The 27,578-nt window shown below is 36.9% G+C and overlaps 1 protein-coding gene across 2 annotated transcripts in view; it reads left to right on the top strand.

Moving 5' to 3' along the window:
* The window catches only part of LOC149780355 (uncharacterized), a 137,585-nt gene that overhangs the window by 61,128 nt on the left and 48,879 nt on the right, over positions 1 to 27,578 (top strand). For both annotated transcript variants that reach the window (XM_089937251.1, XM_089937252.1), the window contains 3 exons: positions 3,117 to 3,935; positions 4,949 to 5,215; positions 19,487 to 20,047. In XM_089937251.1, coding sequence (XP_089793377.1) covers positions 3,117 to 3,935; positions 4,949 to 5,215; positions 19,487 to 20,047 — 1,647 coding nt within the window. The remainder of the gene's footprint in view (positions 1 to 3,116; positions 3,936 to 4,948; positions 5,216 to 19,486; positions 20,048 to 27,578) is intronic.

Raw genomic sequence — 27,578 nt, 5'->3', positions numbered from 1 at the left:
GGTCCCCGCACTTCTTCAGGGTGCATTTTCAAGATGTAGCGCGGGAGCCAAGATGTCTTCCAGTCTTTGCGTTTCAGGAATGTCACAGGGTGTGTCTTTGGATAGCCCTGCTTGGTGTAACTGGAGATCTGCTTCTCTTTGTTGTTTAGCACGGTTAGGTTTTCGAATGTTCTTCCAGACTCTTTTCCATTCTACCGTGTCGTTCTTGTCGGCATACGTTCATCCCATTACTATGGCCCTGGCTAAACACATCTGGTCTTGAGAGTTGTTAATTCGGACTAGACTTTTTTGGTGCTACAAAGATCGTCCACCAATAACACATTTTTGCATCCGGTCCCTTGGGGAAAGAGACACAAAGGATCATAAACAGTGTGGCTTTATCATCGGTGATGTGAAACCTGTCATTGGATTGTTGAACGTGTTGAATCTTGTCGATGACTTTGGAAGGTGTTACTTCTGCTGGGCTGCTAAACTCCATCAAAACGGGGACTTTAAAATGTCGTGATCAATTGAAAAGAAAGTCTCAAGCTATCGTCTTCTTTGGCTTCACATTGTAGTTTCAGTGTGGTTAACAAAGAATCCCACCTCTACGTGATGAAGCCATCTGCTTTCTCCAGCGGTACTTCGAACTTTGAATCTTTAAACTTCACCCTGTAGGTGTAAGCCGTCGTTCTAAAATGTCTAGAGGAGCGCTTTTCCGTCTCTCGAACGTGGTAGTACTTTTCATCGTTTATGAATTGTGGTGACCAATGGTCTGTGTGTAGACTCTCTGGGTTTGGATTCGGGCTCACTCATGTCATCTTCATAATCACTTGCATGAATTCGTGCCAAGACTAAAGCTACTGTACGAGACGATAAATCAAGTTTTTGTCCCTTTCTTTCTTCTCCTTTCTCCATGACATGATGCGATCGTTTTATCTTGACTTCAAAAAGTCAAATGACGACATTTTAAACCTATGAGCCACTTTATACCCATGTCAAAAAAGTGCATATATAACGGGAGTGTGTCTATTCTTTCAGTACTCGTTTCACTTTCAAGCCAACCAGAACGACGGAAGCGCCCACACAGATCGAACTTCTGATTAGAACTTAGCGAACTGTGATAAGAAAATTTTCTTCAGACAAGCCGATGGACTACTCCCCTTCCTTTCGAGATAAAAGTCTCGATAAATTTGTTAAGTATGGAATTCTGGATGATTTACATTGAGGAATGTATCTTCTGTGTCAACATTGCTGCAGCTGGAAACGAGATCCATATGTTCAGAAGTGTTTGTTCTTTGGTTTCGTAGACCTTTTTTTTGTTTAAGGCATTTGCTCCCAGAATTCAGCACTTTGTGACATTAGAAAACTCGCTTCAAGTTCAAATGCTGCAGCCGTAGTTACCGTCCCTTATTTATCTGCCTATCCTGATATGACTCCCTGCGTCTTTTTTAATTTGTCAGGATGTTTTAGATCTTTCAACACAAGATTTCATTTCAACAGCAAAATACTTGCTCTCTCTCTCTCTCTCGAAAACACACGCACATATGAACACAGACATACACAAACACACACACACATGTGTGGCGCCACTTTGTACACCAGCTTCACCTAGGTACTAATTGTCAAGCATTCTGTTTACAATATTGTTGTCAATCCAAACTATTTTCCCCTTTGAAATGGTGTAATACCCATAAACTGCTAGTCGCTATTTACGTTACTCCAACATTATCCTCTGCAGCAAATGGGGCCATTTTCACTCAATATGACTGCATGTTGTAAAATTACAAACATGTATTGTCATTTTTTAATACAATGTATGTGAATAAATCGAGCTGGATATTTTATAAGATGAATATTATTTAATATGTCCAATTTTAAAATTGGAAAGTTTCGGTATGCGATACGGAATCATAGACTGAAGATCTGATTCGAATGCCTGATCAGCCATGTAAAACTAAATAGTTATGTAATAAATATTCTATTCATATTTGTTGTTCTTGTTTTTTTCCACAAACCCCTACAGTATTAGGATTAATAAGGTAGATAGGTGGATACTTAAGTTTTCAATGACGTATGAGCCCCCCAGTCAGCAATGCTGACAGCCTGAATACATGAACGACTCAAAGTAAAATATATTACATTTAATCGATATTAATAATAAATAAATCTTACAATTACACTTCATTTATAAGTTCATACATTAATTTAGCCTTTTAACAAAAATACCTTCTTTATTCCATCATACAAGAATTAATGTCCTAATGTGAGAGAGTCTCCTTACAGTAAGTAGTCCTTGTACTCATCTGTATCAGTTCTTCTTTTATCCTTCTCTTTCTCCCCTGCCCTCCTCCTATGCCGCTCCTTATGCGATTTCCCTTCTCAAACACCCTTCCTGTGCTACTCTTTGTATTCCGCTACTCCTTGTACTATTCTCGCACTTCCTCTCCATCTTTGAGAGTTTAGTCTCATCTCCACGTGTACTCTGGGAGCTTCCTGTAGATGCTTTCTATTTTTCCCAGTTCAACTGCTCTTACCCATTTTAAGAGTCTCTAAGCAAATTCACAATAATCATAAACAAGTGATTTATTTCTGATGTCAATAACGATTTGTAATTCTAATGAATAATTTTAAAAAAATAAATCGTCGCAAACGATAATGAAAAATAACTATAAGTGATTTATCTAAAGACTGATGTTAGTATACGAATGAGTAAATTATGATGTAAACAATTTATATACCTCTCCACCTGACATATGTTGCGATAATCATTTTCCTAAAATACCCTGTCGCCTAAAAGAAATTTTCCACCAAATTCTTAAACAAGGTCAGGTCTGTTTATTTAAATTTTAACAAACTACCAAGGAAAAGGCAGGTCGACCATGCTTTTCAGAAGAGAATACCAATGTCCTGAATTCAAACCTAAATGAGCATGCTTGCCTCCAAGTAATAATGATTGTGAAATATAATATAAGAACATAGGCAACGATTAGATTTGTAATGTCCTGTGTACAATATAACAAGACATTAGTCAGGTAGGTCCAAACTCATACTCTCAGTTCTAGACAAAGGTCAATCACACAATGCTAATTAAATAAACATAATAATATAATGTATGTAGCACTTATATTCTACAGCCGACCGTCACGCCTCGTACAGCGGTCTTGTGATTTTGCCTCCAGACAAGATGATGGTGGTAGACAACAAAGCGGGTAATGTCCGTCTTCACAGTCTCCAAGATGGACGTCAACTGGCTGTATACAAACCGGAGTCCCGTCCCGTTGAAATATGCGCATGTACCTTAGACGACAATGAAACCCAGTTGGCGGTGAGTCTGGAGTTCTGCGGTCAGATCGAAATCATCTCAGTTAAATATACAGATCAAACAACAAGCATAACACGAGTGAAGACATTGGATGTGAGCACAGGACTTGATTCGTGTAATGGATTGTACTTTTTAAATAAAAGACTTATGATTAGTGGTTTGAAAGAGGACAAACTATGTTGGGGCATTGTGTCCATTACAGATGGACTTCTAGAAACAGTCCACAATGTATGTGGATGTGGAGAGCACAGTGTGAGTTTTCTGTCTTCAAATAAAAAAGGCATTGTCTTTATCTCGTGTTATGCTGGAAATAACTACTCGGACAATACCGGTGTCTATGGCTACAGAAGCTCTGAACGGAAATTTCTATATCAACACAATGACCTGGAGTTACCCAGGGGTATAACTGTGGATGCACGTGGATTTATATTTGTGTGTAACGGGATGTACCCTCCCTGTATTCATCAGCTTACAGAGACGGGTCAACCAGTGACAATACACACACAGGGAATACTGCCATCATCACAACTCATCGCCATATACTACGACCAACGATATGGACATATGTATGTCACAAGCAGGCGGAGGAATGTGATTACTCGATACAGATCAGAGTATTCCGATCATCAGGGTAATCCATATTTCTAAATTTATTGAGATTAGCATTTGTTACACGACAAAATAAAGTTTGTAATCTATATATTGGCTTTTTCCCATATATTTAAATTCAAATTTGAAAAGCCGTAATGTACATTTATAAAATGTTAAATGAAAATCAAAATGGAAATAATATTAATTCAGATTGTTAATTTTCTAAGTAAGAAAAAAGATAGATCTAAACAGTGAAATGTATCATACAAAATTTGACGTTTTATAATGTATGTACTTCTGAATTAAATACATAGATATTGTCAAATGAAGACTGGCCATGTTCATGAAATATACATAAGTTATTTATGGATCTTAAGGTCATTTGAGGGAAGTCATTGTACATGACGTTCATTATATTACACTTAAAAAGTGAGTCAGGGAATCTAACCAGGGTCTGAGGGTGTGTATAATTTATTATTATTACTATTATTATTATTAGTATTATTATTATTATTATTATTACTGTTTTTGTAAATGTAAACTATTTAACTTCTTGACAATGGGATTATACAAGTTACTCCCACCCACTATGGCCCCAATTTTCACAGGCTTTATTATGGGTGGGGGAGACAACGGACACTGACCAAAGGGCTATTACGCCCGATTTTATTGAAGGGTTGGACTTAGTGTTTATTCCTATATAATTTGTGGTAATTAGAGGCTTGGAGGCTTCTTCGAACCGGAATATTGTTTTGTAAACTCGTGATAATTTATTTTTAATTTATATAACGGAATTCTCCCACCCACCCAAAAATATTATTCCTTATTATTTTATTATGCTATTGAATTAAGAACAGGTTTGATTGAATACAGCCTGATCATATGTAAATATAAATATATTGAAGTTAACTGCATTATTTCCACTTTTGTTTACCTTTGTCCTTGAAAACGAAATCACCTGATTAGATTTTGTAAATCTCTTTATTTGACCTGTCTGAGCTGTCACGTGTATGAATTCACTCGGTGTCTTTAGACTGTATCCTCTGATTTTAGATCCAGTCATTCCTGCAGAGGTTCTCAAAATGGATGCAAGATCCCTTCAAATGTACAAGGAGGCTCTTAGAGGTGGAAAGGAAAAGGTTTACAACATTAGGGTGATGGTGGTGGGCCATTATGGAGTAGGGAAAACAACGTTAACGAAGCGCCTTTTGGGGAAAGATGTGCACCTAGCCAGGAGGAAAAGTACTGAAGGGATAGATGTCCACACTGAATGCAGCCAAGTTTCCTTGTCATCTGGAGAGTGGACTGCACGAGAGAAAAGTAAGTCATCATTTTGTCAAATTATATACCCTACCCTACAACACGGCAAAATTTCAAATTCCCGTCTTTTGAGAATATTGTTTTATTATCTCTGAAATGCCCCATTTTTCAGACAGTTACTGGAAAACAAATATAATGCATGTAGGGAACAACCATTTTGTTTTCCAACCGAGCGGGAGTGGGTGTCTTTGGTGGAATTATGTCAGATCTCCAGATAGACTGAAAATATACTCTTGCCATGATTAGTGTCCATCGTGTTAGTTGGGAAAACTTATATCGTAGTTGGAAGGAAAATCCCAGTCCCTCCCACCAGTGAAGGAGAGGGTCCATAGGCTTAATCATTTGGTGTATATCTGGTTTCCTACCAATACAAACTTAAGATGGATCTAAAGATTAATATTTTATTTTTCTTGTTTAATCCACCTGGTTGTAAAGCAAATTAGCTTAAGATGGTGCTCTGCACCTATCATCTGACAACATGTGCTGTTACCAATTTCTTGAAGAAAATTCAACATTTAAAAAAAAAGCTCTTATGTTGAAGAGAGACAACAATGAATATGATGTAATGTGTTTACAACCTCTTGTGTAAGGGAACAATACCAAAGAATTTAGAAACAGACTATAGGAGAATTTCTTGAGAATCCCGTTCGAGCGGCAAGTTGACAAGTTGGATAGCAGATGATAAAGTGAGTGTGGGACAACTTCCTGCAAAATTAGAAATTTGGATTAAGATGCAGTATTGTTCTAAAGTAAACATATCCATCTTTTAAATAATGTATTTATCTGAACGATTCTAAACGGTAAATATTAAATAGGTTTTTCTGGGTCACAAGTTAAAGAATGTCATGGAGTGGGTCTTAATGCTGACATTTAGAAATCACATTTACATATGCATTTAGAGTCAAACATGTGGACTATTTTGTACACTTTATGAATATCACTTCCCTAACTAAAGTTGCGCTGAATTACACGACGCGCAGAGTTATCCGACTTGGTTATATATATATATATATATATATATATATATATATATATATATATATATATATATATATATATATATATATATATATATATATACACACATTGACTTTTCTAGAGTGTCAATGACGAATGATTTGATGCAACAACTGAACTTGATCAGCAAAGTGCCTCTGTAAATGACCTTTTTAAGGTACAAGGAAAATGTTTGTTGCCATCTCGTTTATAGCTATCTTTAACACACGTATTAGACCGCTCCGTTGGCCTAGCGGTTAAAGCGTTCGCCTAGAGTGCGGGCGGTCGCGGGTTCAAACCCCAGCCGAGTTATACCAAACACTTATAAAAATGGTATTAAGAGCTGCCTCATTAGGCTCTCAGCATTAAGAGGTTAATGTTAGGACTGGTCGGCTTGGTGTCAGGATAATGTGACAGGGTGGGACATCATGCTACATGTCTGCGGCATGATGCCCCAGTGCTAGACATCACTATAAACTGCCTCATTGCTAGAAAACGGTCCTCCATTGTTGACTGTATCAATGGGTTTTGTTAGGTCGATGAATGTCGTGTACAGGTTGGAGTTCTGATCTTGGCATTTATCCTTGAGTTGACGAGGTGCAAACATCGTGTCTGTGGTCTCCCGTCTTTTTCTGAAACCACACTGCCTCTCGGGCAGGAGCCCATGATCAGTGTGATACACAAGGCGATCAATCAGAATTCTGGCTTGGATTTTGCCTGCTATTGGCAGCAAAGAAATGCCTCAATGGTTGCCACAAGACTTTTTGTTGCCTTTCGGTTTGTAACAGGTGGACAATGGATTGACAATAATGAGATGCACCGATGGATGTTGCAAGATTGGTGTTGCCTTTCTGTTTGTAAAAGTGGAAAATGAATGCATCCTTGTATTCCTGGGGAATGGTTCCTTGAGTCTATATTGACTGGAAGAGTTTAGTAATATCATCTGCTCCAAGTGCTTTGGCATTGGACAGAAGGTCAATAGCTTTGGGAGTTTCAGCCTGCATACGTGTATTACGCCGCTATGTGACACCACGTTTGCGAGTGCCGTTGTAAAGTTTAAGTAATTCGTGCAGTGCTCTTAAAAGATACTTTGATTTATGAATGTTACAGCAAATTTTCGAATATAAATTTCTGATGCAAATATTCGCCAGAAATGCATTCTTATTTATATATTTATTTAAACACTAAGAATTCTAAATCTAGTCTTCAGAAGTCAAAGTTCGACTACCTACAAAATTCTACATTGTTACTATGTAAAGTTTGACTATATTGTTTATCAACGATATGGAGTTAAATGTATCAGCTACCCTTGGCAAGTGAAAAAATATATAGCCCGTACAAAATCACAATAATAGTTAATGAGCATAACCATGGATCTGATTTGTACATTGCTAGCTATTGTGGTCAGAATTTGGATACAAAAACAACACAAATGCCGAAAATTCTGCGCAAATAGTTCCTCATTAAATGTATGCTTCTTCAGGCACAGAGTGGTTTGAAAGAAACGGATGACGTCCTTCTACTTTAAATAACAATTACGCCAGTACGTAACGTTATAAATGATATGCATAGTCATAACACTTATATATATATATATATATATATATATATATATATATATATATATATATATATATATATATATATATAAAAAAAAGATAAACGAGTCTCTGAAGAAATCTGAATCTGTGAAATAATAAAATAACATAGAAACAATCAGTCATGTATACAATTATATTTTTATAAAGGATATACAATTTATCAATGAAAAAATATCCAATTTGATATAGTGCGTTGGCATTGAGTCCATTAAGATGCAAAGTATCTAACTTATAAATCTAACAAGTTTATTTTATGAGTCTATTCATGTCACCATGCACAATATATACTGGACTTGCGTCATGATTTCATCTCAAGAGAAGAAATCTTAAATAGCATAAATAATTTGACTCAAGGAAAATCCCCAGGTAGAGATGGACTCACCGCGGATTTTTATATGAAATTCCGCGGCGAGTTGTCGCCAATTTTAGAATGGCTATACAATAATATTCACTTGATAAATACTAATATAACAAAAAGCATGAGGGAAGGGATTATAACACTAATAACAAAGGGAAGGGAGATAGGGTAGATCTAAAAAAAATTGGAGGCCAATCTCCCTCCTAAATACGGATTATAAATTAAATAAAACGTTAGCAGAAAAATATTAAAAAGGGAATGGATACAATCATAAACATAAATCAAACATGTGGGGCGAAGGGGAGAGGCATTCAGAATAACATTTTAAGTATTAAAACAATTATAGATTATATACAGGAATATGGGCTAAAAGGTGTTATGGTACTTTTTGACCAGGAAAAAGCATTTGACAGATTAGAACACAACTATATGCAAAAGGTTTTAGACAAATTTGGATTTGGAAATAATTTTCAAAAGTGGACTAAAATCCTGTACAACAAAATAACCGCAAGAGTACAGGCAAATGGAGCCAACAAGGGAAAATTCGACATAAAAAGATCAGTGAGGCAAGGATTCCCACTATCTGTGCTATTATATGTAATAGCAATTGAGATCCTAAGTATAAGAATAAGACTTAACAGTAAAATTGAAGGTATTAAAGTTCCAAATATAAAGGACAAAATTAAGACGCTCAAACACCTGGAAAAGGTATTTGAAAAATTTGGTAAACCTTCAGGGTCTAAAATCAACCAAGAAAAAACAGAAATATTAAAGATAGGGAACTGGTGGGGCAACCACCCCGGACACACCCTCCCCATCTAATCAAAGATCGAGTTAAAGCACTGGGAGTCTTTTTCTGGAGAAGATTTAACAGGAAAACTGTAAAAACATGACAAAGAAAATAAAAGAAAATGTGAATATCTGGGCACTAACGCCATTATGTATAATGGAACGGGCCCAGGTGGTCAAAACATACATGTATTCTAACATAAACAGTGTTTTAAATCTACAGAAATAGAAAATGCCACATTAAATAAAATAGATAATGACATTATTAATTATATATGGGATTATAAAACCCACTACATAAATAAAGAAACTTTATATAGAGCGAGAGAAGGGGGATGAGCATTACCTAATCCCACTTTAATTAAATATGCCAATATTTTAAATAGATTTAAAAAATTAAAATCTAAACCCAACCTATCGTGGGAAGGGAACACAATGCATGGTTGACAGGAGAGGTGGCAGTGAGACGGCACATGATCAGAGTATCACCAAAATGTCCACTGTGTAAGAACGCCCCTTTCAGTAAATATCATATTATGACACAATGTGAAAAAAGAAAGGATGAAAGACTAAAGTTAATAGGGGAAATATGTATTAAAAAAAGACAAATATAAAAGAAATAACATTTTATTTTTAAATGGGAAATTTGACAAAAGCGCACTTTATAAAATTACAGATTACATTGTTGGAACAATGAGGGCCTGTGGGCAAATAATAGTGATAGGGAGATAATTATAAAATAACTTGTCAAGAAATTGAAATCATGAGGAGAGGAGGAGCAAAATGGGGATGGGGAATGGGAGGGAGAGCTTCGGTTGGCTACCCACTAGGGGTGTGATACTGTGCGCAGGCCAGAGCCTCCAACTCATCCCCCGGCCCAAACATGATTCCTACCAAACCTTAGAATCCAATTCCAAATTTTAAAATTTCAACTGGTTTTAAATCCTACATTTAATATAAATTAAATAGGAACCCCAATCCAATATAAATTACATAAAATTTAAATTGTAACTTTTTTAATAATCGGGAAAAATTTGAAAATTTAAAAAATTATGTATGAAGTTTAACAGAGTTTAAAGTTTTTGAAACTTTAAATTTTGTGTATAATTTTTTTCCCATTTTGAAAAATTAAAGCTATATAGATAATTTTATAAGATTTGTATATGAATCCTAACTTATTGTAACTTTCAAATACCATTTGAACTTTCTAAAGAATCATATGACGCTACACATTGGAAAATTCTAAAATATTATTACCTGAAATACGAAACTACAGGGAATCCACAGGAATCTATATAGGGAAAGTACAAGGTGATGACATCATGGGGCTATGTCACAGCGCGCTACGCGAAGTGGACAGGCCTATGAAAGACTCTTGGAAAAACACCCCATATAGAACCATACACAGACCAAACACAAACACAAATACAACAGTACAACCCCACTGACTCTTATCTCTTTCTCCAACCATACAGCTCCCGCACTGTATGGTTGACCAACCTACAATCTTGTAGTGATTAAACAATTTTTGGAATTTTCTTTTTAAAAAAATGGTTTAATTAATCAAAGTACGCCTAACTCGATTCGTGAGAAATACAAGGAATAAAGAAGTGTGGACCTTGAATCGAGCACAGCCTACCTATTATGTCTTTAGCACGTAATGAGAACAACGACACATATTAACCACTTGAATAAAACAATATAAAATAAAATTTCATAACCTAATATATCAGACCGTTCCGATTGCCAAAATTCTAAATTGAAATTAAATTGACGGAAAATAACATAAAATATATTGTAATGGATTTTAAATCCAAAGAGTTGAATAAGACAACTGGGTAAAGAAAGAAAAAAAAATATTGATTTATACTTGCTGACTCAAACATACCGAAAATATAGCATACACACAATATAGCACTAATACACATAGCAAATATAGCATACACACAATATAGTACTAATACACATAGCAAATATAGCATACACACAATATAGCACTAATACACATAGCAAATATAGCATACACACAATATAGCACTAATACACATAGCAAATATAGCATACACACAATATAGCACTAATACACATAGCAAATATAGCATACACACAATATAGCACTAATACACATAGCAAATATAGCATACACACAATATAGCACTAATACACATAGCAAATATAGCATACACACAATATAGCACTAATACACATAGCAAACACTGAGACTTAGTAGATCTCTAGCAAAGGTCACAAAAATTACAAGGGAAGGGACTTAGACCAAGGTGAATAAAACCCGGCTGGGACGAACAACCTTTTAGATAACACTATGGAAAAATAAAATTTTTGATACAAAACTCTTTATAAATAGAACATACAACATATATGAGGGGAAAACCCACAAACATAAAATACTTTTTCTATTTTTTTTTTTTACATCTGTCTGGTGCTTCCCCCCCCCCAACAAAATAATCTAGTAGAGAGTGATTATTGGTATTAAAATGTGTTGAAATGCTAGAGAAAAATGGGGATCTCTGTAGTGATCTCTGTAGTGATCTCTTTAGTGATCTCTAGTGATCTCTTTAGTGATCGTAGACCATGGTCTGTTGTTCCCCGTAGTCTATTTCTAGTGATTGTAGACCATGGTCTGTTGTTCCCCGTAGTCTATTTCTAGTGATCGTAGACCATGGTCTGTTGTCCGCCGCAGTCTATTCATTACCGCATGAATATTATTCCTACTCCTCATAAACTACTTGGAGGATTGTCATGGAAATTTATACGAACATTCATCACAGGGTCTAGATGGTCCAATGAAAATGATGCTGCTCAGCCATACAAAATGGGCACCACAGCGAACATCTTGAAAATAGTATCGCTACTCCTAAACAGATGGGGTTATTAAAATTTTCGTATGATGTCTAGTTAGTCCTAAATGAAAACGATGCTGATCTAACTTCCAGAATGGTCGCTAGAAGCAGCCATCTTAAACATTGTGGTATTGTTTCACTTCCTTGTTGAAAAGTCATATTGACATTGGGTTTACATCGGGGATTTCCCTGGTTTATCTGCCACCAGGTATACTGACCGCCATGCATACTGACCACCAGGTATACTGACCGCCATGCATACTGACCACCAGGTATACTGACCGCCATGAGTAGCCTATAATGAGCTGCAAAATGTCTTTAATCCCAAAATGAATCACAACAATAACAACACCCAAATTCAATGCAAATTATTAACAGAATCAAAACTGAAACAAACTTATAGGACTACGTTTTGTGGACACAAACTTTTATAAAATAGCTATTTAATCTGCTATCAATTTTATGAGCGACACTGGATAGGTGATTAACAGTCAGAATTATATTTGTTTGTAATTACCCAAATTAGTTATTTCATTAGAACAAATTCCAATTTTAGGGATATGAGCAGAAATAATCGCAGTGTGTCGATTTATTTCCCTGATTGGCTTATCTTTGTATACCACTCCCAAATGCGTCCAAAAGCATAGATCGCAGCACAAGTTAGGGCGCGAGTTACTTAGGGAACTCTGAAAAATTTCAAAAGGGATTGACATTGACGGTGAGAAAGGAGTGGGGTTGGTGGAAGGGGGGGGGGGCAGATTAGATATTTGTTATTTTTGTTGTTGTTGTTGTTGTTGTAGGGTTTAACGCCATTTTTCAGCACACGTTACGGATCACTCCATCTCACCTCTGTCTGCGTGGTTTCGAGTCTCGGATTCAGCTAATGTGGGTATGTGAGAAAGCTTGCCAGTAGCTTATCATGGGTCGGTGGTTCTTTCCGGGGTTTTCCCGGGTTTTTCAACCACCATTAATACTGTACGCCTTGCATAGCCTATCGTGTGCTTAAAAATGGCGTTAAATCCAACAACAACAACAAGTTGAATATGAGAAAACATGGCAAGGTCTTGCTTCTGATATGGTGTCGTGGAAAAGTGCTAGCTCTGCATTTCTACTTTCACTTCCTGAACTCCAGAGGTAACTTGTAACCCAAGTGTCAACACATGTCAGATTGGGAACCCCGATTGGGAAAACTAGTCCCTGAGGTATACCAGATACATTTTAGAGATCCCATTTCTCTAACTAGATATACTGTAAAACCTATTTAACATGAAAGACATGAAACTAACGTTAATCTATGGGTCCAAACGGACCTCTATTGATTTCCCAACGGAGCATAACTTTGAAAATGTTGAGCATTTTACCCTCTACCCACATATGCATTTGTCAAGCACGAAACGAAAAATGTGTGCAAGCAAATATGATTGACTTGGGGTATATTACTACCCTCATATGGGCCCAGTTTGGCCGAGTGGTTTCAATCACTTTTCTTTACCGATCACGCTGAAAAATGACGTTCATACCCCAAACAACCACAACTTTCCGTCGTGGACTTATTTAATGGTTCATAACTTGAAAACTATAGGGATTCCCATTTAGTTAAAAAAAATAAAAAGCTTGCTTAGCGTGAAAATTGAAAATGCACAAACCGAAATTGATATTTATCCGTACATAAGAGTTTAGTGACTGTAGAAAAGTGTTTAGTGACCTATATATCAGGCTGAAATTTTGGATAAAGGTCAGAATAGAAAAGTATGGGATATGTAATTGTTGACAAGGGAAGGATTCATGTGGGTTTCCACGTGATAATTTATTACCGATCACTGATCAGATTAGTAGTAAAAATAATAGGCAGTAATCGCACATTAATAGGACGGGGGGAAATGGCATATTGTGTAAATTCAGAGGGGTGGAATATAATAAATTACAATAAACAAAGATAGATTACAGTAAAAAGATAACTTTTACTTATGATACTTAATTATAAATATTTAAAAGCATACTCTTCAAGCCAGGATAAACTGAACATGAAAAAGTGCAAGACTAAAGACTGAAGAATAACCATTAATTATAGTCACATTCTCCACTGCCTCTGTCATATAGGCCTCTTGGGTGTATTGGAGTATTTTACCTCATTCTCTCTTTAAGGAATATCAATATTTAGTTATATCTGTCATATACTTGAACAGCCTATTCTATGGCCTAATGGCTGTCATCCATCGACCATCTACCATCGATCTGTAATTAGCTTGTTATCATATCTCCTAAAATACTGAGAGAATTACTATGAAATTTTTCACATGCAATCATCCAAAGATCTACCTGGTTCTAAATGAAAAATGTCCCTTTGGACACATCAAATTTGGTTTTCCACAGAAGGTATATTTTGATGTATAGCTTATCCTAAATTAAACGTATAAGAATCAGCTTGTTGCATAGTAATATACATGGATTGAAAACTCCACAAACAAGCTTTAGCGCATCAAACGCACTATCGGAAAATGGCTTCCCTCGTGTATATCATACAGCAGAAACGTGGTGATATTGTACCGGTTGCATACACGTAATTGATGCATACCTCCTGTAGGGCGAGCCTTGACTCTACTGCATACTTTGCCAGTTGCCACTGACAGTGAAACACATTATTGTCAAGTGTCAAGTTCAACCCTGTCGGTTACATAGTGAAAACCAGACCTAACGGAGCATGTGGTTAACGCAATGGTCATTGCTTGAATTTCTATAATGTGTGGACCTTATATCCACAGTGATTTTAACCAGCCATTGTTTTATTTGCATTCAGATGTTCAAATTGATAATCTGCACACTGGAAATGATTTGAAGATAAAAGTCTTGAATCATCATCATCATCATCATCTTTATTTCCTTCCATGGAAGATTACATGATATAAGAATAAATCATCTGAATACAATCAATAAATATAAAAAAAAAAAAAAAAAAAAAAAAAAAAAAAAAAAAAAAAAAATTCTATATTGGAATACAAATTCTTACACAATATCAATCAACAAAGTGTTCGTCAACTCATAAGTTGCAAGTTTCAGTACCTTATTTACAGAAGATAGCTGCTCACTGCATGACAAAGTATGCTGCATACAGGACGAATAGCTTGGAGTTTTCTTTGTCGATTACTCCTGATGGTAACCTTTTACCTAAAAGATATTGTAGTTGCAGCTCATCTTCTGCATTAAATAACGTAATGTGCAGGCTCAGGGGAAATTTATCAGTAAGGAAATCCCAGAAAGAATTTCGAAAGTTCGACATATAAGGACAACTAACACAACAATGAAGTATCAAGTCTGTATAAACATTCCCACATCTAATACACATATCAAGCTGTGTTTGTGGAACAGCAGCCCATAGTTTAGCTACATATGTAAATACCTTAGTGTGTTGTCTAGTTTTAGCCGACTGCCACACTGAGGCAGGTCGTAAGTATTCGTGTATCGAACAGAATCTATCAAAATCTGCTTGATTAGACATACGAACTCTCCAGAGGCTATTTTCAAGACCAACAATTTTTGACCTTACAATTTCTTTCCAATTATGTTTATCTGGAATTTCAGAATGATGTAAATAATCAGTTAGATACCCGAGCAAGTCAAACTTCTTTGAGGTATAATATAAATTTGAAATTAACCCGCAGCTTGACATGCATCCGCTCAGAATGAAGTGAAATAACGCAACGTTAAACACACGTTTAGTATGTACATTGTTAGGCATCAAACACAATCTGTGTAAAAACATCAATTTTCTTCTATCAATTTCGGACTGCGCTTATGTCCATCCTAGCATTCCCAGGGCAATGTCTGATCTTGTATGTATTGGAAAACCTTGTAAATGTTTGGCAAAATACCTCAGAGTTTTATCCAATAAAGCGAGGTCACTTTTTGAAATGTTACACCATAATTCACTTCCATAAAACATTGAAGGGAAAATTACCTTTTTAATTACATTTGCAGCAACCAAAGGATTTAAACCATTCGGTTTAATGCCAATACCAAACAGACCGTGAAAAGATTTTTTCCCTTTCTTGCATGCATCGAGTATTGCGTCATGCGACGTCAGCTTTGAGTTAATCCGGTGACCCAGGTGTGTTGCCGAATCGGTGACCGGCAAACATGACGGGCCAAGATACCATTTCATATTGATAAAATTCTTGTATTGGGGTCCGAAAATGATAATGTATGACTTTGTAACACTAAGCTCGAATCGCCACTTATTACTGTAGTCGTATGCTGTATCTAACAGCTTTTGTAGATTGCTAGGATATATAGCCAAAAGTGAAATATCATCAGCTAGGGTTGGATTTCCCACAGCTAAGGATCCAATCTTTGCTCCAAATCCACTATTTTCTAACTGTAGCAGCAAGTCATTTATAAATATTGTGTACATCAAGGTTGACAAAACACCCCCTTGTCTCACTCCTTGGCCAATTGAGAACCAATCTGAAAATTGCCCATTTACAAGAACTTTACTCTGTAAATTTGTATACATGTTAAAAAATATCAAAAGGGATTTACCCGTAATTCCCAACGTGAATAATTTAAAAAGCAGTCCTTCGTGCCACACGGTATCAAATGCCTTTTTTGTATCAAGAAAAGCAGCAAAAACCCGTGAACCCATGTTTACATTATATTGTACTGATTGCAACAGCACAAAACTCGCTGTTGTGCAGCCTAAACCTTTTTGGTAACCATGTTGTTGTGAACTGGGTATACTAGAATTAGTATCTTTGAGCCAAGTTACCAAACGTTCATGAATAATTTTCTCAAAGGTTTTGTAGATAACAGGCAGTAAAGTAACAGGCCTGTAACTTTCGAGGGAGTTCTTTGATTTTCTGTTACCTTTGTACAGTGGTATTACTAACCCTTTTTTGCAATCTACAGGTATGTAAGATTGATCAATCATCCGAGTAAATAAAATTGTCATACACTCGATGAGGTAGTCGCTGCCATAGATCAAATGTTCATTGCAAATTTGATCATGGCCCGATGCTTTTGATTTCTTTAGACCTTTAATGATTTCTCTTACTTCATTTAAACTGATACTGGTCTGTAAGGCCTCGATATGGCTTACTTCGTCCTGTAGACCCCGATTTAATTCTCTCTCTATAAATTCATAAAAGTTTCCGTCAAAACTATGGTTTAAATTCGGCGTGTGAATGTCCTCATAGTATCTAGCAAAGCCATTTGCGATGGAATCATCATCACGGACACAAACTCCATCAGTTGATAGTTCCTGACAAAAATTTGTATTGTTCCCTCTCTTAATGTTGATCATTTTCCAAAAGTGTCTTACATCGCATTCATGTGCTTTTTCAATTTCTTCATACACCTCCCCCATATATTTTTCCACAGCCAGTTTTTGAACGTTTCTAAAGTCTCTCTTCTTATCTTTATATTCTCTGTAAGAATTAAATTGACTACCCCTCGGTCTTCCCTCATTTATCCAAGTATACCTAGCTTGTCTTTGAAGTTTATGTGCTTCTTTGAGTTCATTTGACCAATATGGTTTGGCATGATAATTGAATTTAGACTTTGGAAGCGCGATGTCGCTTGACTGCTGTATTGCATTAACAATGTGCTGGTAAAAGCTATCAACATTGTCCGAAATAGTATCTATATCTAAAGTTTTCAGGCGAAGGTCCAGCTCAGATTGATAGTTTTTCAAGATATCAGCGTTTAATTTATTCCAGGCTATGTTGTTTCTCTTCATAGACTGTCTGAAGTCTCTCCCACAGGTCACTGTACGAAGGGAAGTAAGGATAGGGAGGTGGTCAGATATCGCGTGCTCTTCGTGATCTGAAACAATGTGCACACTTCGTAATCTACCTATGCATTGATCCGACAGTACAAAATGATCAATCATCGTTCTTGCTGGGGTGAACGTATAGCGGGAACCAGTGCATATTATTAAATGTCCAGCACTCACTAGATTATTATATCGCAAGAACTCATGAAATACTCTATCTTTGTAATCTCTGAAAGTGGCTGGTTCAGCTACTGCATTGAAATCACCAGTAAAATACACGTCCCCCAGCTGTGAGTACTGATCATAGAGATTTTGAATCAACTCAATTTGCGCTTTGTAACAATCTATGCCATATAATAGGGTCGGCATATATACACAAAAAATATATACATTTTGCATATCAGGAAATTTGAATTCTATGCCAACAACTCTGTCACTATTAACTTCATCTATAAAGTTAGCATATCTCATGAGAGAAGTTTTGCAGAAGATTGCAACTCCTCCTTTACCACATTTTATTAACATACAATTAGAGGAAATATCCTCTGCCTTAGCAGTGCATTTATAATCAGAACAAATAGTATCGCAAAATGGAAGTATGTGCTGTAATAGTTTATGTTCAGTTACGCAAGCTACGTCAACATTATATTTATCCAGCATTGCACTAAAGCTAAGAGCAGAGGACATAATTCCTCTAACATTCCAGGTCAGTATATTAAGATTCATATTAACTTGCAATATAGGCATATTAATACTTATGCATCGTGAAAGCAGGACTAAAATGACAAAGATGACAAAACACATTAACTTACGACAGAACATAATGGCAAATTTATGAACAATTAACTGTCACCCTAGTCACAGAATATCGCATCCTGCACCTTCATTTGCCTCCTGATCGCGATTGCTAAACCTGTCTCGCCAAGATTGATTCCAATACCACCTTCTTACATAAACACCTTTTGGCCATGTTACATCATTTTCAACAATGTCGCAGTCTGAATTATATACAGTCAGCTTGGCCGATAGACAATTACGTCTACTGTGGATAAACTTTATGGATAACGGATCTATATCGTATTCTTTCAAGAATTTACCGAGGCCTTCAGCAGTAGATTTGACGCCAATGCCACCCACATAAAAGCGCCTTGTTCTACGTCTAACTACACCTTCAAATACAACATTCTCATTTTTGTCATCAACATCCTCATGTCCAACAATACTCTCTGAACCTATTTCTAAACCTGGTTTACCAAATGATCTAGGTCTTTCTACCTGACCCCCAATAACGGTAGGTATCTTGCTAGGAGGGGTTTTCAAGTCTATACCTTTCACATTACTGTTGCTGCACACTGGAAATGATTTGAAGATAAAAGTCTTGAATCAGACTTTTATCTGTACTGGTTTATGAGCATGATCACATTAACAAGTAAGTATGAATAGAAATTTTGTTGAACCCTGTATGTTGCTATATTAGAAAAAAACTTTGAGTGATGCGATTAAAAGACCTTAGGTGTTTTTTTAATGTATTTTTCTTAAAACAGAAATAGCAGTTGGAGATTTAACAGACCTTAGCAAGTAACTATTGTGCAAAACAAGTTCAGTGAATGTCTATTCCTAAAATTAGGTTCAAGAATAAAGGCCAATAAAATGAATGTTGTACTGCACTTACGGCTATCTTGTAAACATTAAAATATGTTGTTGTTACCAAACTTGGTATGTTGTAGTTTCTCAAGAATATTAGAGATCGTGTCGTTAAACAGCAGGGAAAAAGAATACTATAAAAGGACATAAGACACATTTTTTCTTTATTCCAGTGAGAAAAATTCAGGCTAGTAGACTGTCGAAACCTGTGAGGAACTTGTGTTAGGTTTATTTTAGTTATTCTCTTCCTTTCAGATGCAGCGCAATACTCAAGACTTCAGCGTCTTGTCAAGCTGTTAAATGACCATATTCAGGAACAGGAGGCAAAGGCTGAACAGGAGGAGGAGAGTGACATAGACGATATCCACGCCACTGAAGAATACAATGATAGACATCCCCAGCATGATCAGCCAGTCAGCACTGAACAAGCTATCAGTCCAGAAGTCCAGCCTACTTCGTCACAGTCATTAGAACCATCTGTTGCCAGACATGATGAGCGAGTGGGCCCAGAGGAAACGAGCAGTGTCCCATCTCAGGTAGAGTTCAGTAAAATCGAGAAGAAGGATGCAGTGATAGAAATCCTCCAGTTGGTCAATAAGAATACTGATATGCTTGAGAAGATTACATTGGAATATGCAACATTGGCAATATGGGACTTTGCAGGGCAATATGTATTCTACACTACTCACCAGACATTCCTGACATGTCGCGCAATATACCTCTTGGTCATCGATCTCAGTCAACAAATCACTGAGTTCATAAAATATGATGAGTGCTTCCTTGATGCGGAGGGTGTTAAACAGCATAAAGTTCACGGTAAGTAAAACGGTGCAACACAGAGAATTGTGTAGATACAAAGTCGCAGCGTTAACACGTTTTAAATTCAAATACAAATAAATAAATACCCAGGCTGAGAATTACATCAGTTGAAGAAATCACGAGAGAGTTAGAAGGGAGTTATGCAGTCAAAGAATAGCTAAATATTTTCTTACTGCTTTATAATGCGCCACTTGTGAAAATATTGAGTTTTCACCCAATCGATGAGATATATCCTTTATTTACTTAATACAAGTAAATATCATATATTTATTACATACATATTTAATCTTGGGGCCCTATGTGACTGAGTATATATTTAATCTTGGGGCCCTATGTGACTGAGTACATATTTAATCTTGGGGCCCTATGTGACTGAGTACATATTTAATCTTGTGCCCTCTGTGACTGAGTACATATTTAATCTTGGGGCCCTATGTGACTGAGTACATATTTAATCTTGGGGCCCTATGTGACTGAGTACATATTTAATCTTGGGGCCCTATGTGACTGAGGTGACTGGCTTTTCAGATCACATACACATGTCACCTCCGTCTTCACAAGTCAGAGTCTCTACTCCGCCAACCTGAATCTGTGAGAAGAGCTTGCCAGTAGCTTCCCTTGGATCAGCGGTTCCTCCATGGGTCATCGCAGGTTCTTCCATGGGTCATCGCGGGTTTTTCCATGGGTCATCACGGGTTCTTCCTCCACGAGATATACTGAACACTATGTATAGCGTATCGTGTGCTACAAAAATAAACTTAACAGCACTTAAAACAAAACCAGTTTAATATTTCATGGTTGCTCTAGCTTTGGATAAGGATGTTCAAGTCATAAATTCATAATGCGTTCCCAGTCTGGATCAGTTTAGGCACTGTCACATTGTAGAATCTAAAGTGCCAAGAAATGTCCCACAGTCGTTTTCAAGTAGTATTGGCTGAAACCCCCACCTCCGCCAATGATAACAAAAGCAATAATATTTAAATAGGTCTTTGTATAGGTCCATAGCAAAAGTGTCTTTTTCAATCCCTTATAAAGCGAAGTGTTCTGAAGCTGTCTGTCTTTCTCTGTCCGCAAGTCTATCCATAGGCTGAAAAGTCAAGTTCACTGTTAAAAGTAATATAATAAGTTTTAGTAGATGGGATGGGTGCGTTTGACCTGCCAGTTGTGAGCCATCATTCAGCTAGTTCTTAGGGAGGAGAGTGAGGCATGTGGGGAGCTCTGTTGGACGGACTGTCTGCCGGCATATGGGGCAGCAAAGAACCCAAACGGAATGGCTATTAGATGGTCGTGGGAGGGGGTTAGCTCCTACGGTTGACCATAAAGGAGAAAACGCCGAGTTGTTAGGCTTGCGGAGAGTCACCACCCACCCCAAGGCCGATACAACTGGGGAATTTATTCAAGTTATAGAAATGTGTATAATGTGCTATAATACTTTGTGGTTGTAAGTATACCTTTCTGACGGAGTTTGTGACCATAACAAGCGCACATCACTTAGGCTACGTAAAACATGTTTGTGTGGGAAACGTTTTGTGAATTTATAATGTGGAATGCATGCAACACATAGCAGATTGGGTTGGAAAGTCCTGCTATGTTGGAAGCCTTTGTAAAGCATCAATGAAGATAATGCACTGCTAGCATGAGTTTATGAAAGTGTATCATGCCAACGTGCCAGAATATTGACTGTTAATTGATTTTGGATTCTATGGCACGCCAAGACTGTAAGGCTAAAAAGTGCCACATGATGTTTTTGTGATGGAAAAACATACTTAAAAACGATTCATTGCAAGAAGCACACTCAGGTCGGTCTTCGCTTCTTTGATGTGTAGGAGTGGGTTATATGATTATGACCAGTGCTAATTATTGCAATACCGGTTGTTCTGTAGGAAGAAGGCCAATCGTATATGGTTGATTGTATGACATAGCTTGTTGTTCACAGCATCAGTCTATGATGCTTGCAACTTGCTAAATGATGACATTTTGATACTAGTTTTAAAATCAAAGTCTGGTATTTTAAAATCAAATGATTGTACAGATAGGGACAATTTAGCAGCGCGGTCAATTTTTTTGTAACCTTTAATACCAACATGGCTGGAAAACCAACAGTATACTATATTATAGAAGCTATGATCGATACGTTTGATTAGAATATTGGTCAGTGATGTGTTTCCTACCTCATACTTTGTAGTGACTGAAGTACTAATAGTTAATCAGTGAAAATATTGTAACGGTTTTTGACCGTTAGGAACTTTATTTCTCTTACACCTTTTAATGCAACAACCCAGACACTAACGACACTCTATACAAAATTAAAATAAAATATGCAGCAAAAAATTTAATAATCAGAAACACATGTAGGTGGAGATATGAACTTTTACATCAGGTTTGACATCATTTTTCTTGTACAGTTTATCTTTATTCTTGCTTGCAATTACGGATGTGCAGGGAAAATATCACCAAGTTTCTTCATGTCTGTGACAAGAGTCCTACTTAGTTTAGTTTCCTTCATGAATGTGTGGATGGGATGGGGTACTATGTAGAAGATTCTCTTTATTTATATATTTGACTACACTGGACAATCTTGGGCAGAAAACGTTAGCAGGAGCTAGCAAGTTAGTAGGACCGCAATGGATCAGGGGAGGCAAGTTATCTTAGCACTGTTTCCAATACAGAACAGAGTCGTGTCTCTTGAACTGCGACCTCAACGTCTACCACTTGATAGTTTATTCTGGTATCTGGAGGAAGATTATGTTCGAACGAACAAATGTTCATTGGATTGAGGGTTTCAGTCTAAGAAGGTGTGATATTTGAAGATAAATATTTACATTCAATGATCGCACATACATTTGTTAGAACTGAATGGGTGTGATATGAGGAAATACTTATTTGCATCCGATGACCACACAATCTATGCTAGTAATATACTTAAAAAAATAGCCTTATTCGATAACTACGCACAGTTATTATTAGGAAATGCGTGGAATGTGAAGAGAAGATGGGCTCATTCAATCATCACACACAAATTAATAAGAAGCAATATGTGTTTGTAAAACGTCACCTATCATCCCCAAACGACGTTTTACAACAGCAATGTTTCCTGACGACAAGGCAACTCCTTTTATTTCAGAATACGGAATTAAATGTTGAATATATAAATATTTCAAATTCATGAAAATGGACTCAAAAAATTACTAATGTTAGAATAATAGAAGAAACTGAAGTTCTACATCTATGCACTGAAATTATGTATCTTATAAATTGTTAATGGAATAAAATAATTCCCAGACTAATAAATTCTAAGTAAGTTACATAAGTATATAAAATTAAAGTATATACCCATGTGCTGTTACATTGACTCTTAAACCTTGCTGTTACATTCTGCAGTTCCTTCTCAACGAATTTGGGCTTCAGACACTGTTGTCTCGTGGCTTGTGCACCACCATTATGGCTACCATTTCGAACTTTTCAGGGCTTTAAATATCGTACAGTTGGAATTTTGCTGAAAAACCGTTGAAAGTTGGAACACTCTTGGAAGGTGTCGGATGTTGGAGACCTTGGGAAAAGGTTGGCAAACCAAAACTCATCTTGAGACAAGAAATATATCCAAAAATAATAATTATTTAAACTAAAAAGATCTATTTGTGGAAACTATCATCAGGGGAAAATTTAATTTAATTTTTTTTTTTTAAAAATCCGTTGATTAATCGCAATTTGGTAACTTTAGTAACTCATATTGCCCTATGCACGTATGTAATACATTGCACCTATCCTGTGCATGCTCGGCGAGCTAAAACAACATGTGTAGGGACCTATCTTACACTCCGTGATGGATCAACTAAAGCCATGTGTTTTTTTATACGGATCAATGACATTTATTAAATATCGTCTCTGGTAATCAAATATGATCTCCGCAGTCGCCCCATGTCCTACAGTGTAAGACATAGCACACGTTATTCTTGTTTTAGTGCTTTAGTGTTTGATGCCCACAACATAAATATCAGCGTCGATATCTTAGGCTACATGTTGGACTACAGTCGCCCCTAGGTCTACACTGTAAGACACATCACCCGTGTTTTGATGTCGACTAACATAACGAACGTCAAATTTAAAATAAAACCAACATGTGCTATGTCTTACACTGTAGGACTACAGCCACCCGGAAACGCCTCCTTATCATGCAAGTTGCACCCTTCAAAGTCGTTAGTAGGTCACATCTACATGTATCCAGGATTCCTCTCTTTTAGACGCGCTTAAGCACTTGCGTTTATCAGAAATGTACCACTTTGATAGTGGCATTTCTATATAAAAAAAATAATTAAAACATCAGTTGAGTTAGAAAAGAAGGAATCAGAGTGACGTATTCCTTTGTGCTCTTCTTAACCACAGGCCTCGTATCATTATATAATAGTGATAGTAGTTGTTATATAGTGGATGTATGACAGTCAAATTGTAAGCAACGATACAAGCCCATGTATGAAAGGCGAATTGTAAGCAACGATACTAGTCCATGTATGAAAAGCGAATTGTAAGCAACGATACAAGCCCATGTATGAAAGGCGAATTGTAAGCAACGATACTAGCCCATGTATGAAAAGCGAATTGTAAGCAACGATACGAGCCCATGTATGAAAGGCAAATTGTAAGCAACGATACGAGCCCATGTATGACAGTCAAATTGTAAGCAACGATACGAGCCCATGTATGAAAGGCAAATTGTAAGCAACGATACGAGCCCATGTATGACAGTCAAATTGTAAGCAACGATACGAGCCCATGTATGAAAGGCGAATTGTAAGCAACGATACGAGCCATGTATAAAAGGCAAATTGTAAGCAACGATACGAGCCCATGTATGACAGTCAAATTGTAAGCAACGATACGAGCCCATGTATGACAGTCAAATTGTAAGCAACGATACGAGCCATGTATGAAAGGCGAATTGTAAGCAACGATACGAGCCCATGTATGAAAAGCGAATTGTAAGCAACAATACGAGCCCATGTATGAAAAGCGAATTGTAAGCAACGATACGAGCCCATGTATGACAGTCAAATTGTAAGCAACGATACGAGCCATGTATGAAAGGCGAATTGTAAGCAACGATACGAGCCCATGTATGAAAAGCGAATTGTAAGGAACGATACGAGCCCATGTATGAAAAGCGAATTGTAAGCAACGATACGAGCCCATGTATGACAGTCAAATTGTAAGCAACGATACGAGCCATGTATGAAAGGCGAATTGTAAGCAACGATACGAGCCCATGTATGAAAAGCGAATTGTAAGCAACGATACGAGCCCATGTATGAAAAGCGAATTGTAAGCAACGATACGAGCCCATGTATGACAGTCAAATTGTAAGCAACGATACGAGCCATGTATGACAGTCAAATTGTAAGCAACGATACGAGCCCATGTATGAAAAGCGAATTGTAAGCAACGATACGAGCCCATGTATGAAAAGCGAATTGTAAGCAACGATACGAGCCCATGTATGACAGTCAAATTGTAAGCAACGATACGAGCCATGTATGAAAGGCGAATTGTAAGCAACGATACGAGCCCATGTATGAAAAGCGAATTGTAAGCAACGATACGAGCCCATGTATTCTTAACCACAGGTGCTTGACGCGAGCCTGATGTTGAGAAGCAAATCCTAATAATCTAGAAGGAAAAAATCATAGTGAAAAACTACCCTAGATTACCCCCATGACCCGTTCTGATATAGTACCATCTCTATCATACTATATTAGAGAGAAGGTATGTAACTTCCAAATACTTTGAACCACCCATGACCCTCGTTTTCCTTCTGCTAATTTCGTCTATTAAGGCACATGACCATGAGTTATTTTTCTATTCATCATACCATCATTGACTTTTCTGCGCTGTACTAAACTGAAGTTACAGTTCAAAAACGCGCAATTTTCGCAAATTTTGTCTTTTGGGACAAGTGCAAGCACATATGACAACCATTGAAAGGCGCTAAATGTACCATGTTTGTGACTCTACGATACATCTCTTCTTTAATTACAGAACAGTAGTAGATGCAAAAGAAAGTTCTTAATTACCAATAACTCGATTCAATGTTAGGAATCCTGTTCCACATATCGTCCATTGGTATCAACACATATTTGTGGGGTTGGGGTTGATTTATCGGACTAGATGTGGGGCTATCTACATTTTGTGTAACCAGTTCATTGTTGTTTAGACCTTATTAGTCTTAACTATAACTAAAACCCTACAGAGTTTTACAACTCCCCGTCACAAAACAGCTAAAAATATAATGACTGAGCCATGCAGTACACGATACATGGTTAAGTATGAATGCAACAATACAGGTAAGCATGAGAGCAAATCAACTGTCTTCATTACACATTAAAACATTTCATCAACACTACAGTACGAAATTATTATTTTAAAAAAAAGCCCACATGAATCTGTGTCAGACAAGAATATTCTCGATGAATTGTAAGAACTCGAACATTACTCATCCTTAAATGCATGCACTGTATGATTGAAGTTAACTGGTTCAGTTCTAAACATGGCAAACTTGAAACTGTACTGACAAAATAGCATTATGCGACATAGATTTAACTCTCTGCAAGATAAATTTTGAAACATCCATCCAATATGTAAATCAGTTTTAGCACATTTAAATGATTGCAAGAAAGAATGCATTTGTATCATTCACATACCTCTACAGCTGAAGATTGTTCTCAAAAAGTGGACAGAGGCTTTAAATACCCTGATTGTGGTGAAACTCCATAGCCAGATAAATTCTAGTAATCAGGTTTCTCATTGTACATGCAGCAATCAGTAAACTGAACTCAGTATAGAAAAATAAACCACCTCAGGCAACGATGTATGTAGCACTGACAACTTATTACATGTCCGTTCACATATAATGCATAGAAATTGTACTGAAAGAAAAATCACTGAAGCCGATTGTTTAATACTCTTCGTTTATCTACAGCTTACGTGGGTCATTCAGTTCTTCCCATGATCTTCCTGGGTTTTTCGTGTACCAGATATTCTGGCCGCCATGCATCGTGCTGAAAACTGGCATTAAACCTCACAACCAAACAATGAAATAAACAGCATCAGCCATGACCAAGGAAAGACTTCATTGAGGAATTATTAAACAATGGGTGTGGGTGTGTACATGCTGTACCATTCTCAGTACTCTTGTTAACTAGTTAGTGGGTGTGGGTGTGGGCATGCTGTACCATTCTCAGTACTCTTGTTAACTAGTTAGTGGGTGTGGGTGTGGGCATGCTGTACCATTCTCAGTACTCTTGTTAACTAGTTAGTGGGTGTGGGTGTGGGCATGCTGTACCATTCTCAGTACTCTTGTTAACTAGTTAGTGGGTGTGGGTGTGGACATGCTGTAACATTCTCAGTACTCTTGTTAACTAGTTAGTGTCATGTTAGTGCAGATACATGATTCAAAATTAACACTAATCTGGTAATCCAAGATTGGTAAATTTTCTAATGGATTATTAAACCCAAGAGCCCTTTCATCTGTTGTATG

Source organism: Sinohyriopsis cumingii, chromosome 16 (genome assembly GCF_028554795.1).
Source record: "Sinohyriopsis cumingii isolate HCF-2022 chromosome 16, ASM2855479v2, whole genome shotgun sequence".
Lineage (NCBI taxonomy): Eukaryota > Metazoa > Mollusca > Bivalvia > Unionida > Unionidae > Sinohyriopsis > Sinohyriopsis cumingii.
This window is presented reverse-complemented; position numbering and strand designations above follow the sequence as displayed.